The 15,163-nt window shown below is 36.5% G+C and overlaps 1 protein-coding gene across 1 annotated transcript; it reads left to right on the top strand.

The window, feature by feature from the left end:
* LOC109825503 (tubulin-folding cofactor D) lies at positions 1–15,157 on the top strand (the record flags this gene model as incomplete). Its single annotated transcript, XM_020392358.1, is given in 17 exon segments — positions 1–108; positions 213–754; positions 847–949; positions 1,500–1,676; positions 4,640–4,807; positions 7,023–7,139; positions 7,337–7,441; positions 8,020–8,190; positions 8,294–8,509; positions 8,613–8,811; positions 10,081–10,286; positions 10,512–10,733; positions 10,818–11,369; positions 12,026–12,295; positions 13,396–13,440; positions 13,529–13,714; positions 14,832–15,157. Coding segments are annotated over 17 exon segments (3,675 nt in total), but the record flags the coding sequence as incomplete, so codon positions are not given.

The following is a 15,163-nucleotide window of genomic DNA, read 5'->3' as shown; positions in this document are numbered from 1 at the left end:
CTCCGATACTTCCTCCAAGAATGGCACCTCCTCAAATCCCTCCTCGATCAAATCATCGCCTCCGACGGCGCCTCTCAGCCCTCCAACATCAACAGGCTCCGATCAATCGTAAGTAAATCAAGTTTTTTTTAGCAGTAATAACCTGTCAAAGTTCAAAAAGTTCAAATCTTTGCTCGTCATCTGCATGCCACTGAATCTAGGGTTTTGTACAGATCGACAAGTATCAAGAGCAAGGCCATCTCCTCGAACCCTACCTCGAGATCGTCGTCTCCCCTCTAATGTCCATAGTCCGATCTAAAGCATCGCAGCCCGATGTCACCGAAGCTCTCGAGATCGTTAAACCTCTATGCATAATTATCTACTCACTGGTGACCGTTTGCGGTTACAAGAGCGTTATCAGATTCTTTCCTCACCAGGTCTCGGATCTCGAGCTCGCCGTGACTCTTTTGGAGAAGAGCCAGCATTGGAGTTCGGGGACTTCGCTGAGGCAGGAGAGCACTGGGGAGATGGAGACGAAGTGTGTCCTGCTGCTGTGGATGTATATTCTTGTTTTGATTCCTTTTGATCTGTCGACGGTGGATACGAGTGTTGTGGAGGGTGGGTTTGATAATGGGGTTGAGATTTCGCCTTTGGTTGTGAAAATATTGGAGATTTCGAAGGGGTATCTTTCGAGTGCGGGTCCGATGAGGAGGATTTCTGGATTGGTGCTTTCGAGGCTTCTAACTCGCCCGGATATGCCAAAGGCCTTTAACAGGTTTCTCCTTTTGTACATGGTTAGATCCATATGAATAAGATTTTCTCTGAATCGAGGCAAATGTATCACTTTTACTATTGCATCAATTTCAGCTTCATGAGGTGGTCACATGAAGTCCTGTTATCTGTAGCAGAAGAAGCTACCGATCATTTTAAGTTGCTTGGTGTTGTTGAAGCTCTTGCTTCAATATTTAAGGTTTGGGTCTGTTCCACTTTTCTGTGTTAACAGTGGTACCTGTCCTTTCTGTAGCCTAAAATTCTCCAGATTCATCCTGATTTAGCCTTGCAGTTAGGATTTCTATAGCAATTACAATTGAAAAGCTGGCCAGGACATTTTTAGGCTTGTTAGTCTCTACTAGACACGAAAATAGAGAGAAGAGAACATTTGCGTGTTTACGGCAATTTTTGTTAGTACCATCTTAGCACGTACAACTGATATGTTATATCTGCAAGTTTGTATGTTCTTATCTAATGGTTGCATTTCCATACCATCTTGGAGCATTCCCCCCCTAACTGTGTTCTTTCTTTTAATTTTGCATATATCTTGCACAATGCTTTAGGCCTTGCCTTCTGTAATGTTCCTTTAATTAAATTTACTTGTAGTGTGTTTCGTTTCTCTCTAGACCTTTGATCATGCATTTGTTCACAAAAATAGAAAACCTTTCGAATAAAAGAATCAGAATTGCTTCGTGTTGTGACTTTCTTGTGAGTTTTTTGTTGAGCTTGCTTGCGTGCAAATAATGCAGGTAGGCACTCGAAAAATTTTGCTCAGTGTGGCCTTCACCACGTGGAATAATAGTTCGCTCTTGATGAAATCAGGCACTGCAAATCGGAGTCCTTTACTTCGAAAGTTTGTTGTCAAGCTATCTCAACGTATTGGGCTTACTTGTTTGCCTCATCGTTCTCCGTCATGGCGCTACCTGGTATCCCAATTTCTTAATCATTTTGTTACTCAATTCTTCGTAGTTATTATACTTATGTTCCTTTATTGGTTCTTGGTTTGTCATTAAGCTCTTTGACTTTGTTGTATTCTTCTCTGTGTCATGATCACTAAGTTTCTATTAATCCTCACTCCATCTTTTCTCCATATATAATCCATTTCTACCCTCATCATGATGCTTCTAACATGTTAAATGAGGCAAACCTGTTTATGTAATGCATGTTAGGAACATCTAGTGAATCTTTACTTTGCGTTCTAACTTGTTGGGGGTCAGCCCATGCTTCTACTTTATCTTCTAATGCTTAAAAGAAACATCCTATGTAAATGATTTGCTACTTTATAGGTGGTGCAAGTAGGCTGTAGATGTCTAAGCTAGACTGTGAGGTAGAAAATTCCAAGGGAAAACCCCCAAATTTGAGTGTCTGTTTATAGTTAGTTGTTTGTTCTTAAATGAGAGCAAAATGGGCAGTTCATACAGAATGACTTCTTGAGTTGCACACAAAAATGGGTTAGTTGGAGATAAAATAAACCACTTTTATAATTCTCGATTACTAATAAATTACGATTATCTACTAACTAATATTTAGGTGATGATTTAGCTTAATTCGGGATCATAGTTAATTTAGCTATCTTTATTTTTTTAGGATTTCTGCATTTTGAAAAAGTTATTTAGAGATGTTTTGAGTCTGTATAAGCTTAGCAACTAACGCTATGTTTTAGTTAGAGTTATGTGGAACAAGATAACAGATGATTTGCTGCTATATTTTATTTTTCTAGGATTTTTGCAAATTTTAAATGATGCTTATAGTTTTTTATTTAGGGTCACTTTTGTATTTATTCCGACCCCATATATTCTTTAATGTTATCGTCAAGTAAGGCAATATATAATTTTCTGCCATATTTTATTTATGTACATGAGAAATTTGTGATCCTTGGTGTAAGCCACAACCCTAACCTATTCTCGATCTATTTCTTCTACTTTCTCTCTGGCCAAACATCTTTTCCCAATCCTAATCCTCAATCTCATCTTTTAAACACTAATTCCTCAATCTTACAATCTTTCTAGTTCCATTATTTATAGCAGTCAAAGAAGTTAGAAGTCTCATAGAGACTGATCAGAATAAAAGGTGAAAACTGCAATTTAGTTGAATATATACAGCAAAAACTAAGCTAATATATGTTAATAACTTAATGTTCTAAATTTCATGAGACATTTAAATATACACAAATAGCATCCATCAACATTTGTTCGAGTAAATGAATTGTCAACCCAACATTCACAATCTTTCGCCTGACATTCAACATAATTCTACTAAATTTGGAATGTGACCTGTTGATGCAACGTTTCCTTCTCTTATTCAAATTCCGTGAGTTATCTAATATGAATTCACATCGGAACTAACTGCAGTATGTTCAATATTATAGTGCAGGGAACCAGTAATTCTTTCTCACTTCTTTTTTAGACTTGACAAATTTGAGGTTTCTGCCTTATTGCATGATCTAAACTGTATAATTGAACGTGTTCAGTTTACCCATGTTCTGATTAGTCTTCAAATGACCCTTCTTTCTCATAGTTGTGTTAGCTTAGAATATATGACCGATGGATAGAGAGGTGCCATTAGATTGATGGCTGATGTAAAGTTCAATTCTTTCCTGGAGCTTTCTTTTCCTTAAATGACACTGGATAGCTGTCCCCATTTTGACGAAGAGACTTACATGATGATCAAAATGATGAAGACAATGTGATGAATATGATGCATAATATGGAGAATTCATGGCAAATTGGTGTCCTCTGCTTTCCAAGATGCTAGTCATCCTTTTCAATTCAATTTTATTAGTTTAGACAAGATTACCATCTTTCATTTACTTAAGGTAACAAAAAAATGTATCTAGGTTCTTTTTTCTAAAAGAAAAATTTCAATGTACGTATGGTCATTCCTTAAATGTCCAGTAATGGTTGGGTGACCCGTGCCAATACCTACTGATGATTGTAAACCCAAAGGTATCAGTTTCCTTTGTTGGGTTACTTCAGTTTGCCCCATGTCCCAAACATGCAGATTTTGATATGTTGAGATTTGAGGAGCATTGGCACTAGATTATACTAATATGTCTTTTCTTCACTCACAAATTTTTTGGAGATTGGACGAGGAATATTATTCTGTTGCATGAGCTACTGAGCTTCAACTGCATAAAATACGTGCTAGGATTTCTTAGCCACAAACTGGCATTCTGGGTTTTGTGGAAACTGAGGAGTTTCCTTTTTCTTCATCTTTTCCACGAGATGGATGTGCGACCAAACAGGTCTGTCAAATTGTTGGCATGTTGTAAAATTTATTAAATCCATCGTAGGCTTCTCTGTCAGATACGTTATCTGTTGTGACACCATTTTGATGGCTAGGACAGGTGGTGATTATTATTACAAGGTGAAGTAATCGCTATTACTTAATTTAAATTATGTAAGGAATTTCATATAATCATTTAATAGTGTTTTCGTAAATGTAGATTAGTTATTGTTCTGTGTAAGAGGTTATCATTTTAAATCATGATGGCTGAAAAGTTTAGCTTTCTATTAAGGTTATTGAAAGAGGAATATGAATGTACAACACAGTAATGAGACATGTAGGATGGACATTTCTAAATGTCCATCCTACATATCTGTCCTTCCCCCCCCCCCCAAGATATGTAGGATGGACATTTAGAAAAGTTTCTCTAGATTAAATTATCAAATATCAATGCTTTGGTATTGACAAATACCTATTTCATGTAGCTTATTTTCTTTCTTTAAATTCACATTTCATTTATACAGACAATTATGCGAATGCCAATGATTTTTTCAGCCTTTTCCCTATTTTATATCTCTATTCTTTGGACTGGATCCTCGATCTTCTATCTGTTATTCTTTATGGGGGCTGTGATAACATGTTATGATGAGCTTGCTTCATGCAGGGGCACACTAAATCACTAGGGGTACATATTTTGAAGAACACTGGTGAACAAAGTCATTCCAGTGTGCATGGTATACAAGATGCAGAGTGCGTAGAAGAAGAGGACATGGACATCCCAGAAATTGTGGAGGAAATCATTGAGTTGTTATTATCAGGTTTGAGAGATTCGGTACGTAGTCAATGGGAAAGTTTTAACATCATCTTCCATTAGAATGTAAAACTAATAATCCTCCTTTCCAAATCACCAAGCAGTTTAATTTAAATTCATGCCTGATTGAGCTGACTCTCTATTGCCCTCTTTCCATTTACTATCAGATGCTTTCTTCTTCTCACTTGCTAAACATGAAGCTTTTTCTTCAATTTATCCAAAATCTGCATAGTGCAGCCATCTTGGCTTTACTTAGCTATTGATGAAAGATACATAGTTTTCTTTTTCTCTTCTTTCTGTTAGTGTCGACTGTATGAGCCTATGATTTAAATATTTTCATGAAATCTAAGGCATGTTATCATATGCTTATTTCATTAACGCCTCGTTTGGTACACGGGAATGGAGTCAAGTGAGAATGGAATGAATGTAGGAATGGAAAGGAATTGATGTGGGAGTGGAGTGTTCATTTTCATTCTCATGTTTGGGAGCGATTAGAGAATTAAGTGGGAATATCCTTAAGAAAGGTATATCTGGAATTTAGTTTATTATTTTTATTCTCACTTATGTGAGAATATCAATTTCTTGGTAACTCATTGGGAATAGCAATTCCCACATTAAGTGGGAATTGATGAGAAGTGCGAATGACATTTCTAGCATCAAAAAACACATAATGTTTGGTTAGCATGAATGAGAGGTTGGAATTACATTCCATCCCCACTTTTTCCCGCGTACCAAACGAGGCGTAATAGTATAGATCCTTTATTACTTGTAACTAGTTGTTTATAGTTCCCTTGAAGAATAATATAAACTGTAATGTCCAAAATTCTCTTTCTGTTTTATGGGTTTGTTGTTATGAGGTGGCGGCCCATTTCGATAAATGAGCTGCCAAGAGATAAAGGATGATGAGACCCACCCATCTCATGTGACTATTAGGGTGGGCCTTACTAGCTCATTTAGCAAAATGTGCTGCCATCTATACATTATTTCCTATAATTGTGCACGCGGGCATGTCTATCTACGTTCATGCATACATATGTATGTATGTACGTACATAAGGAGAGACTGCTTATTGGTACTTAGTGTATGTTTTACCATATAGTTTGACAACTTCAGTTGATTTAATAATATTTTCAAATAATAAAAAAAATATATTTCTAATGTATGTCAAAACAGCTTATAATAGAAGAGTATGTGATTTCATTAATAAAGACCAATAGTCGAAACAGCTTTTAGTGTTTTTCCTACCATTTTTCTACTATGGCCTAGTGCTTGGGTTTGTGCCATCCATTTGTGTCTATACATTGGGCCTCCAAGAATATATGGCATCGTGTTTGCATTAGTATATGATCACCAGGCCTCGCTTACCAGCGTCTCATATTCGCATCATTGTGGGTACTCTGCTTGAGCTATATCACCATGATCTATTCATGACACGTACTGGGCCGTGCATTGCCGGGCAGGGGTGAATCAAAGCATGTCATGAATATTAAATGACCCTTCCATTTACTACCCAGAGAATTGTTCAAGGCACCCATACACTAATAAAGTTTGTCTAGTCCCAACACAGTTTTCAAGCAAATGTCTAGTGTGTCATTTATTCCAATTATTCCATTTACAATTGTGAGCGGTAATCCTCTGTTCTCAGACAGTTTCCTATCTATTTAACATTTAAATGCGTAATTCACAAGTAGTGCTATAAGAATGTATATTTTAAATATTCTCAAAACAAGTTCCACAGTTTAGAATTGTCGAAGTTATGAACATTTACCATAATAAGCTTTGGAAAAATAATGCCATATTTACAGCTACTGTTAGTTAAGGCCGTTTATTATTACTAAAATCACACATGATTATGAATTCAACATTAATAATTCCCTTAATAGTGTCTTCAGCATATTTACTTGACTATAGAATTTTTGTGTAAGTAATTTTACTTACCATTGCAAGCCTTCTTGTGCCAAGCCCCACTTTGGTCCATGCAATTTGCTTGGCCAGGAATTTGGTGTTGATTTACAGGGCTGGCAGTGGATTGACAGCCCTCCATCAAGTTATCAGATTTCTAGAAACCTTGTACTGTATATGGGTCATATTAGATGTTTTATTGGGAAGATGCTTAGATGATGACGGTGATAATGATTTGTCACCAAGTCATATTTTTTAATTCCTGGCTATGCTCTTTTCTTGTGCAACGATGCACGCGTCATGAATGTAAACATCTAGCTGTTATATGGTGCAGGACACAGTAGTGCGATGGTCTGCTGCAAAAGGTATTGGTCGCATGACAGCATGCCTAACATCTTCCCTTTCAGATGAAGTGCTATCGTCTGTGTTGGAACTATTTTCCCCTGGCGAGGTTTGCCAGCGACACAGATATAACTTGTGTTGTATGCCATACTAGCTACCTTTACTGTTGTAGCACATTCATTGGGAAGAAACCCCCCCCCCCCCCCCCGCCTCCAAAATTAGTTCTTGTATTCTCATCTTCTTCTCCGCGGCCAACTTTTATTTAGTTGAAGGATCTATTTTGCTAAATGCGGTACATTTTTGAAGGAAGACGGCTCATGGCATGGAGGTTGCTTAGCGGCTGGCAGAGTTGGCTCGTAGAGCTTGTTACTTCCTGTTAATTTTCCTAAAGTAGTTCCTGTAATTATAAAGGTCAGTAGTTCACTGATTTGCAATTTCTATATTTTCTTTTCTTTCATTTCCTTTTTGGAATGACGTATTTGATACTGTTCATTGTACATCAAATCTTCTTCCCTACAAACCTTTATCTGGATGTGAGTCGTTTGGAAACTGTACCGGTGCAGTATGAACTTTCAAAATTCTGAATTAACTTCATGCTGATATTTGTTTTAAGATTCTCCATGAAAGTTTTACTTTAGCAACTTGGTAGTTAGTAATTTTTTGAATTTTATCTGTTAACAATGCTGATTAATTTTATGCACATTTCTTCTGTAAAAAATGAATTGATTAAATTGTGCTGATCCTTTGTTTTATACTAATTATATTTTTCTTGAAACATCCAAGATTGTTGGTGCAACGTTGTTATCGAATTTTGATGTTACTTCTTTTTCCTGATTTTTTTAAAGTTTTCCTCAAACAGATTTTATTTTTGTAGACTAACATAATTAGATGCAACGACACCTAGAGAAATTTTATTAGTTTATCTTTTTGCTCAATTTCTGAAGGATTATTTCTTTGTCATTAGATGTAAATTTTGGGTTTTATATTAGGCATTACATTATGATGTACGAAGGGGTCCTCATAGCATAGGATCACATGTTCGTGATGCTGCCGCATATGTATGCTGGGCATTTGGTCGGGCTTACTCTATCTCAGATATGAAAGGCATTTTGGAAGAGTTGGCACCACATCTCCTTACAGTTGCTTGTTATGACCGTGAGGTGAATGCTTTTCCTTTCCTATATTAGTCTATTTCGGCCTCCTATCATACCTTTTTTCTCTGTGTTCTTTACAACATCATATATAATTTCAGTCTGGTGCCAGGTAAATTGTCGAAGAGCAGCATCTGCTGCTTTTCAAGAAAATGTTGGAAGGCAAGGGACTTTCCCACATGGCATTGACATCGTGAATGCAGCAGATTATTTTTCTCTCTCATCACGCGCAAATTCTTACTGTAATGTTGCTGTTTTCATCGCTCAGTCTAAAGAATATCTCTATCCATTTGTGGAAGAATTGCTATGCTGCAAGATATCACACTGGGTAATAAACTTATTTCTCTTTTTCTCTTTTTCATGAGTCAAAAGTGTTACCTCAGTAATCAAGAAAAAGAATATCTAATAACTGCATGAACGTTCACTTGTAGGATAAAAGCTTAAGGGAACTGGCTGGAAAGGCTCTTTCTGCTCTTGCAAAATATGATCTTGATTATTTTGCAGGATATGTGCTTGATAAGTTGGTTAGCTGCACTCTGTCATTAGATCTGTGCACGCGCCATGGTGCAACACTGGCTGCTGGAGAACTTGTTTTAACCTTGCATCAATGTGGCTTTAATTTTTCTACTGGTTAGTACTTAATCCACTAAGATTTAGATTATCTAATTCCTTTTCCTTGTATGTGCTATGAAATATGGTTAGTCAGACTCATTGGTCTTCCAATCTGTATGCATCGAAATATTGATTCTTTTACTATGATCTTTCGCCCAGTGGCTTGTATGTGGTTACAACGCTGACCTGTTAAGTTCTGTGTTTATTTGCTTGCAAAAAAGCTCTCTCTTAAATGTGCATCAGTGTTGTCTGGAACTTATAGGATACCAATGGATATGGAGGACATGCTCCTTGGCATCCTTGTAAATGGTTAAATTGTTGTGTGTAAATTGTATCACGAACTATCAGCTTTCCTTCAAGCTAGGAACTTATTTTGGCAGTTGGAAATACAGGATTTTCAAATCATCTATCCTATGCTTTACAAAAGCTTAAGCATTGATATCATGCGAATCAAACCATTTGAAATAACGTAAATCTTAAGTAATATATGTCATCTCGATATATTATGTAGCTGAAATATAAAAGACACAGCGTTATTCACAATATAACTCCTAAAGGTGATTATGCACAATATAATGTCTAATGGTGATCTTGTCCTCCTGAAAATGCCAGTATGATTGGTAACAGACCTAGTCAAAATAGGTGGCGAAATCTAGCTGGACGAAACAGAAAGCATTCTGGTTTCTGAATTTGAAAACTGCATTTCTGTGCATCTCATGCAGTTATTCTTACTAGTTCTAGACTATCTGATAATTTTTTTTATTCTGGTGAGTAAATGAGAAGAAACTTTCTGGGCATCCAAAAGGTGGCTTATAGAGGAATGGTACATATTGAAAGAAGAATTGTGATTTAAGGGAGGATAAGTTGGGGAAGAATGCAAGGAAGACGGGAATCTGAAAATTTGTAACCAAGAGGAGATTATCTGGAGCTAAGAGTCCAACAACATGATTTAAAGAAGATGAACATGATCTCTGAATGTTGCCAAAGTAGAAAAATGTGTATCCTGGAACTTGGGGTGAAGTTATGATTTACTTATGAACCATTTCAGAATGTAATTGACCCCACCCCTTGATCAATTGCCTCCCTCCGGTTAAAGTCTCCGACCTTCAAAAACCAGGGCTCACACCCAAGATTTATAATACAGTATCAAATCATGATATTTTGCATAAACACCTCATACTTTTACTGCATAAAAGATAGTCTTTTCATAGATTTACAAGTTTCCTTGTGGCATAAATGTCTCCTAATCTTTGTGCACAGTATAATATTTATCTTTTGTTTTCACAGAGAAGCAAAAATCTTTATCAGGTGTTGTTCCTGCAATTGAAAAAGCACGTCTTTATCGGGGAAAGGGAGGAGAGATCATGCGTGCAGCTGTTTCCAGATTCATTGAATGTCTCTCTCTTTCTGAAGTGTCCTTATCCGAGAAAAATAAGAAGAGTTTACTTGACACTCTAAATGACAATCTCAAGCATCCTAATGCCCAAATCCAGGCAAGCCTCGCTGTCATGTGAAGTCTTTAATCCACTAGTCTTGGATGAATAGTTACTAAAAGAAAATTTGAGACTTTTAATTTTATGATTTAAAATATCCCATATGTTTTCGATCTATTTCTATTTTCGTATTACTTTTCTTCTCCGAGGGTTTCCTGCACCTTGGTCTGTAAATGTTAAATTTTACAGTATCTCTGGGTGATTGACTATTTTTGTTACATCCAGAGCGCTGCTGTGGAGGCACTAAAGCACTTTGCTCGAGTATATCTTGTTTCAAGGGATAAAGTTACTAATGATATAGCTCTAAAATACTTGGAGTTTTTAGATGATCCAAATGTTGCTGCAAGAAGAGGTGGAGCATTGGCTCTTGGTAATTTACCTTACGACTTTTTGTGTGGAAGATGGATGACTGTTATTAAAAAGCTCTGTAGTTCTTGTCTTGTTGAGGTAATTTTGAATTTTTAAGACTCTGTTCTGTTAGCATTTAACCCCTATATCTTCTTGATAAGGCTAATGTAGTTTCTTTTGAAGGGCAAGCCTGAAGACCCAGATGCTGAAGCACGTGTTAATGCTGTTAGAGGGCTGGTTTTAGTATGTGAAACATTAAGTGGGGCTTCAAATTGTCGACATCATGAAGATGAAATTTCTCTCTATCTGTTGATTAAGAATGAAGTGATGCAGACTTTGTTTAAATCTCTTGATGACTATTCAGTAGATAATAGAGGTGATGTTGGCTCTTGGGTCCGTGAAGCTGCCATGGATGGGCTTGAAAGGTGCATTTATATACTTTGCAGGAGAGATTCTGCAGGATCCTTGAAGACTCCCGGTGTTCAGCATCTTGTTGAGATCACTGACAAAAACTCGGTTGCTTCAGATGTGTATCCTCTGGTAGATAAAATTATTGCTACGAGCTTAGTTGGTGGGATTGCAAAACAAGCTGTTGAAAAAATGGATCGACTTAGAGATACAGCTGCTAGGACTCTCCAAAGGATTCTATACAATCAACATCATTCAATCCCATCTATACCTCACAGAGATATACTCCAAGATATTATTCCGTTTGATTCAAATCTGAAATGGGGGGTAAGTTCATTATGGTACAGAACTTTTGACTTGTTCTGTTTGCTTTCCTGTAAAGTGTGCCAGTTCTATTTAATTCAGTAGTTCTCTAAGTTGCATAATTCTGACATACTTACTTTTGTTTGCGCTGTTGAGAATGGAACATAATTATAGCATATTCATCTTCACAAGTTTCTTCTGCCTTTCTATCTTGTATCCAGTTTTCTGGTAATTGTGTTTCAATTGGGCTGTGTTTGATTTCTAAACATATCTAATATTGGAACTGCAATAGAATACTGGACATATTTTGTTTGTTTATAAGATGAATTGTCATGCATGTGAGCATAAAGAACTTTATTCATTACAGTATTAGCGTTCGCTGCACCATTCATGTACTTGATAATTTCAAGTCCACTTATTTTGCAGGCAAACTTAATGTTCAAAGTTCTTGATATTTCTCTATATTCTTAAACTTGTTCAGCTTTTTTATATATCTTACTTTCATGTACTTGTCCAGATTTCATTTCATCCCTTTAACACATCTGTTTGGTACATATGACATCAAGGGCTTCCACGTTTAGCATGCCCCTAGTTTTGTGTGAACCAACACATATTTTGAAAAGGTCCATTCTTTAAAGAAGTCAATCATGGCTGATGGTATCTTGCTTCCGTTGACACAGGATCCTTCAGTGTCTTATCCACGCTTTGTTCAACTGCTTCATTTAAGTTGTTACAGCAGACCTGTACTTTCTGGGCTTGTTATCTCCGTGGGTGGACTGCAAGAGTCCTTGCGTAAGGCATCAACTGCTGCTTTGCTGGAGTACATTCAAAATTCAGAAGGTGACACCATTGAGAACAGAAATGTCCAAGCTTATAAATTAAGTACTGATCTTATTTGGATCCTCCAAGAATATCAGAAGTGTGACAGAATTATCACTCCCACTTTTAAGGTATCTCAATGTACTTATATCATATGCAAAAAGAATCACTCACCGGGTCCTTATTATCTGTTGCTCGGTAATTAGCTTCATCACGGCTTGATTATGACAAAATGTAGCTTGATTCATTAAAAACAAGAAATTGCATATATTAAATGGCCTAGAGACCAGGGGCATATTACTTTAATATTCTGTGCTAGAACCTGTCAAGCACTGGCCCTTTTAAATGCCAGTTATGCTTGCATTTATTACAAAGTCGGTTATGGTTAAGTTGTAGTGTTGTTAGAAGATTTTTGTGTTCTAACAAAAAAATTCTGCATATATTACTATACAAGTATATTTACAAAGGGTCTTATACTTTTTAGAACATTTAGATGCCCCTACTTTTTTTCCTACACTGTACCCAGCTCATAATTAATGCCAGCATTGAAATACAGTAGGATCTGTAGAGCTTCGAAAGTTCACTGTATTACCTTAGTTGCGGTTAAAATACTACCCTTCAGATCTTTCCATTACAAAGAACTCTTATCTAGTACTTCTCATGCTTCCTTCTGTGCTACATTAATTGGAAATGCATGCACATACTTGCTGGTGCAGTTATAATACCCATTAAGATTGGTCTGAAGTTTTTTGTCTATCATAAACACCTTTTCTACTGGCATGATGCCTAAGCTTGCTTATTTTGGTATAGCACCTAAATGTTCATTTTGTATCTAGATACTTCTTTAGTATTTGTATATATTTTTAATTCGTGAAGGCTATGAAATCAGTTAATTGTCCAGTGCTACATTCTAATTTACATGGTGAACTTCCTCCACTTGATCCTCTTTTTCGCACTCCAAATAGTACATGATGATGCACTAGACCATCAACAGCATATGTTAGGCTCGTGGAAAACATCGAGAAGGTACATATTGTTTCTGAATCAATGCGGTAGTATGAACCTTGATCGAATTTTGTTTTCTAGTGTGCATGGTTCACTTCTTTTTAGTATCTGCTGGCAAATGTTGCTGCTTACCTGCTATAATAAATTATCTTATGCTGCATAGCTTCTAAGCCTTCTATGGCTGTATGGTTCGTATCTTTAAATTATAACTTTCTTATTCTTGCAGACCATCGAGATTCTCTTGAGCAAGCAGGTCTTCCTTAATATGGAGGTTAGTTCACTGTAACATCTTCACCTTTTTGTTGATTTTACAGTGGTTAAATGAGCATATTGTAGTTAATTGTTTCCTTACAAAGCAGGGCCATATGCAGTCCTTTGGTGCTGCACTTTTGAATTCTCTGGCGATTGAGTTGAGGGGTTCAAAGGATTTCACTAAGTTGTGTACCGGCCTTTCAGTTCTTGGATATGTTGCTTCATTTGAGGAACCTATAAATTCTCGAGCAGTATCTCAACTTTTATTTTTCCTTGCTCATCGGTATCCAAAGGTAAGCACCGAACAGGTTACATGTTTGGTGGTAAATTATCTCGACTGTCATTAGGTTGCCTCTAATTTGAGGCTTATAGATTTTGTTTGCTTATTATATAGGTTCATATATTCTTACTAGCACCTAGAACATAAAGAATTCATTTAATCACAAATTAAATGCAAATGATGATTGGTTTCTACGGGTGTTTTTGGATTTACAGCTGCCATGGCCGCCTCTGATATCTGTTTCATCTTTAATTTAACTGACACAGACATGACTCATCTGTCTGGAGGCATAAAATAGAGAGCAAAAATTAGCAAGTTCTTTAACTTAACTGTTGAATGTTTAAAACTCAGCAAAGTGAGGGTTTTTAATTATATGGATAGGTCAAAAATTTTTATATATATCATAAACCTGACCCACATGCTATTTTCAATTGTCTAATCTGTACCACTTGATTCATCTATAAGAAGACTCAAATTCACTGAATCTATAAGAAGACTCGCCACACCATGTAAAATAGCCTTTACATTTGAATACCCTATCATTGATTTTGAATGAGAAGGGTTAGCTTCAAAATCCTTCTAGATAGTCAAATTCATTTCATGAAAAAAGTAAAAAAAATAAAAATAAAAATAATAAATACAAACATAAGGTATCCTTGTACTTTAGGTTTTGACTCCTTTCAAGTTTCTCTCCCTTGAATTCTCCACTGATACACTTTTAGATTTTCTCAATTCACTATCAACTCCTCATACATCAATCCATAACTTTTAAGAAGTCAATGAACAAAATCTGTTAAAATTTTGGGTTAATTGCCCAGGCCCCTTGTAGTATCGCTGTTTTGCACTTGCTACCCATGTAGTTTCATTGTTTCAGATAAGTTCCTGGTTGAAATTTTTTGACTATTTTACCCTTGGTGAAATTTTGTCGGATATTGCCCTGGGTGAGTCAAACAAGTCTAATCCATGGGTTCTATCTGCAAAAGTGAAACTACATGGGTAGTAAATTCAAAACGGCGGAACTACAAGGGGTCTATCTGCAATTAACCCTCAATTTTTTTTATCCGAACCCAATTGTTATCATGAACAGCCTCTGCTGGTGCTAATGATTATCAGCTGGTTTCATTTTTCAGATACGAAGAGCTGCAGCCGATCAAGTTTACCTTGTTCTCTTGCAAAATGAAAACTTGTCGTCTGAGGACAGAATCGAGAAGGCCCTTGAAATCCTTTCTGAGACTTGCTGGGAGGGTGCAATAGAGGAATCAAAGCTTGGAAGATCGCATTTGTATGAGACGGTCGGTATAGAGCCAGATACTATGCTCAAGACTAAAGCAACAGCAGTCAGTAATAGTGCGAAGAAGTCTGTAACTGATGATGAAAATGCTTCTTACTCTTCATTAGTTGAATCCAGCGGATTCTAATTTACAACATTGGCCATCAGTTTGTTGTATGTACATCAGTATAC

This window comes from Asparagus officinalis, chromosome 10 (assembly GCF_001876935.1).
Source record: "Asparagus officinalis chromosome 10, Aspof.V1, whole genome shotgun sequence".
In the NCBI taxonomy this organism is placed as follows: Eukaryota; Viridiplantae; Streptophyta; class Magnoliopsida; order Asparagales; family Asparagaceae; genus Asparagus; species Asparagus officinalis.
Note: the sequence above shows the minus strand (reverse complement) of the source record. Positions and strands in the feature narration are given on the sequence as shown.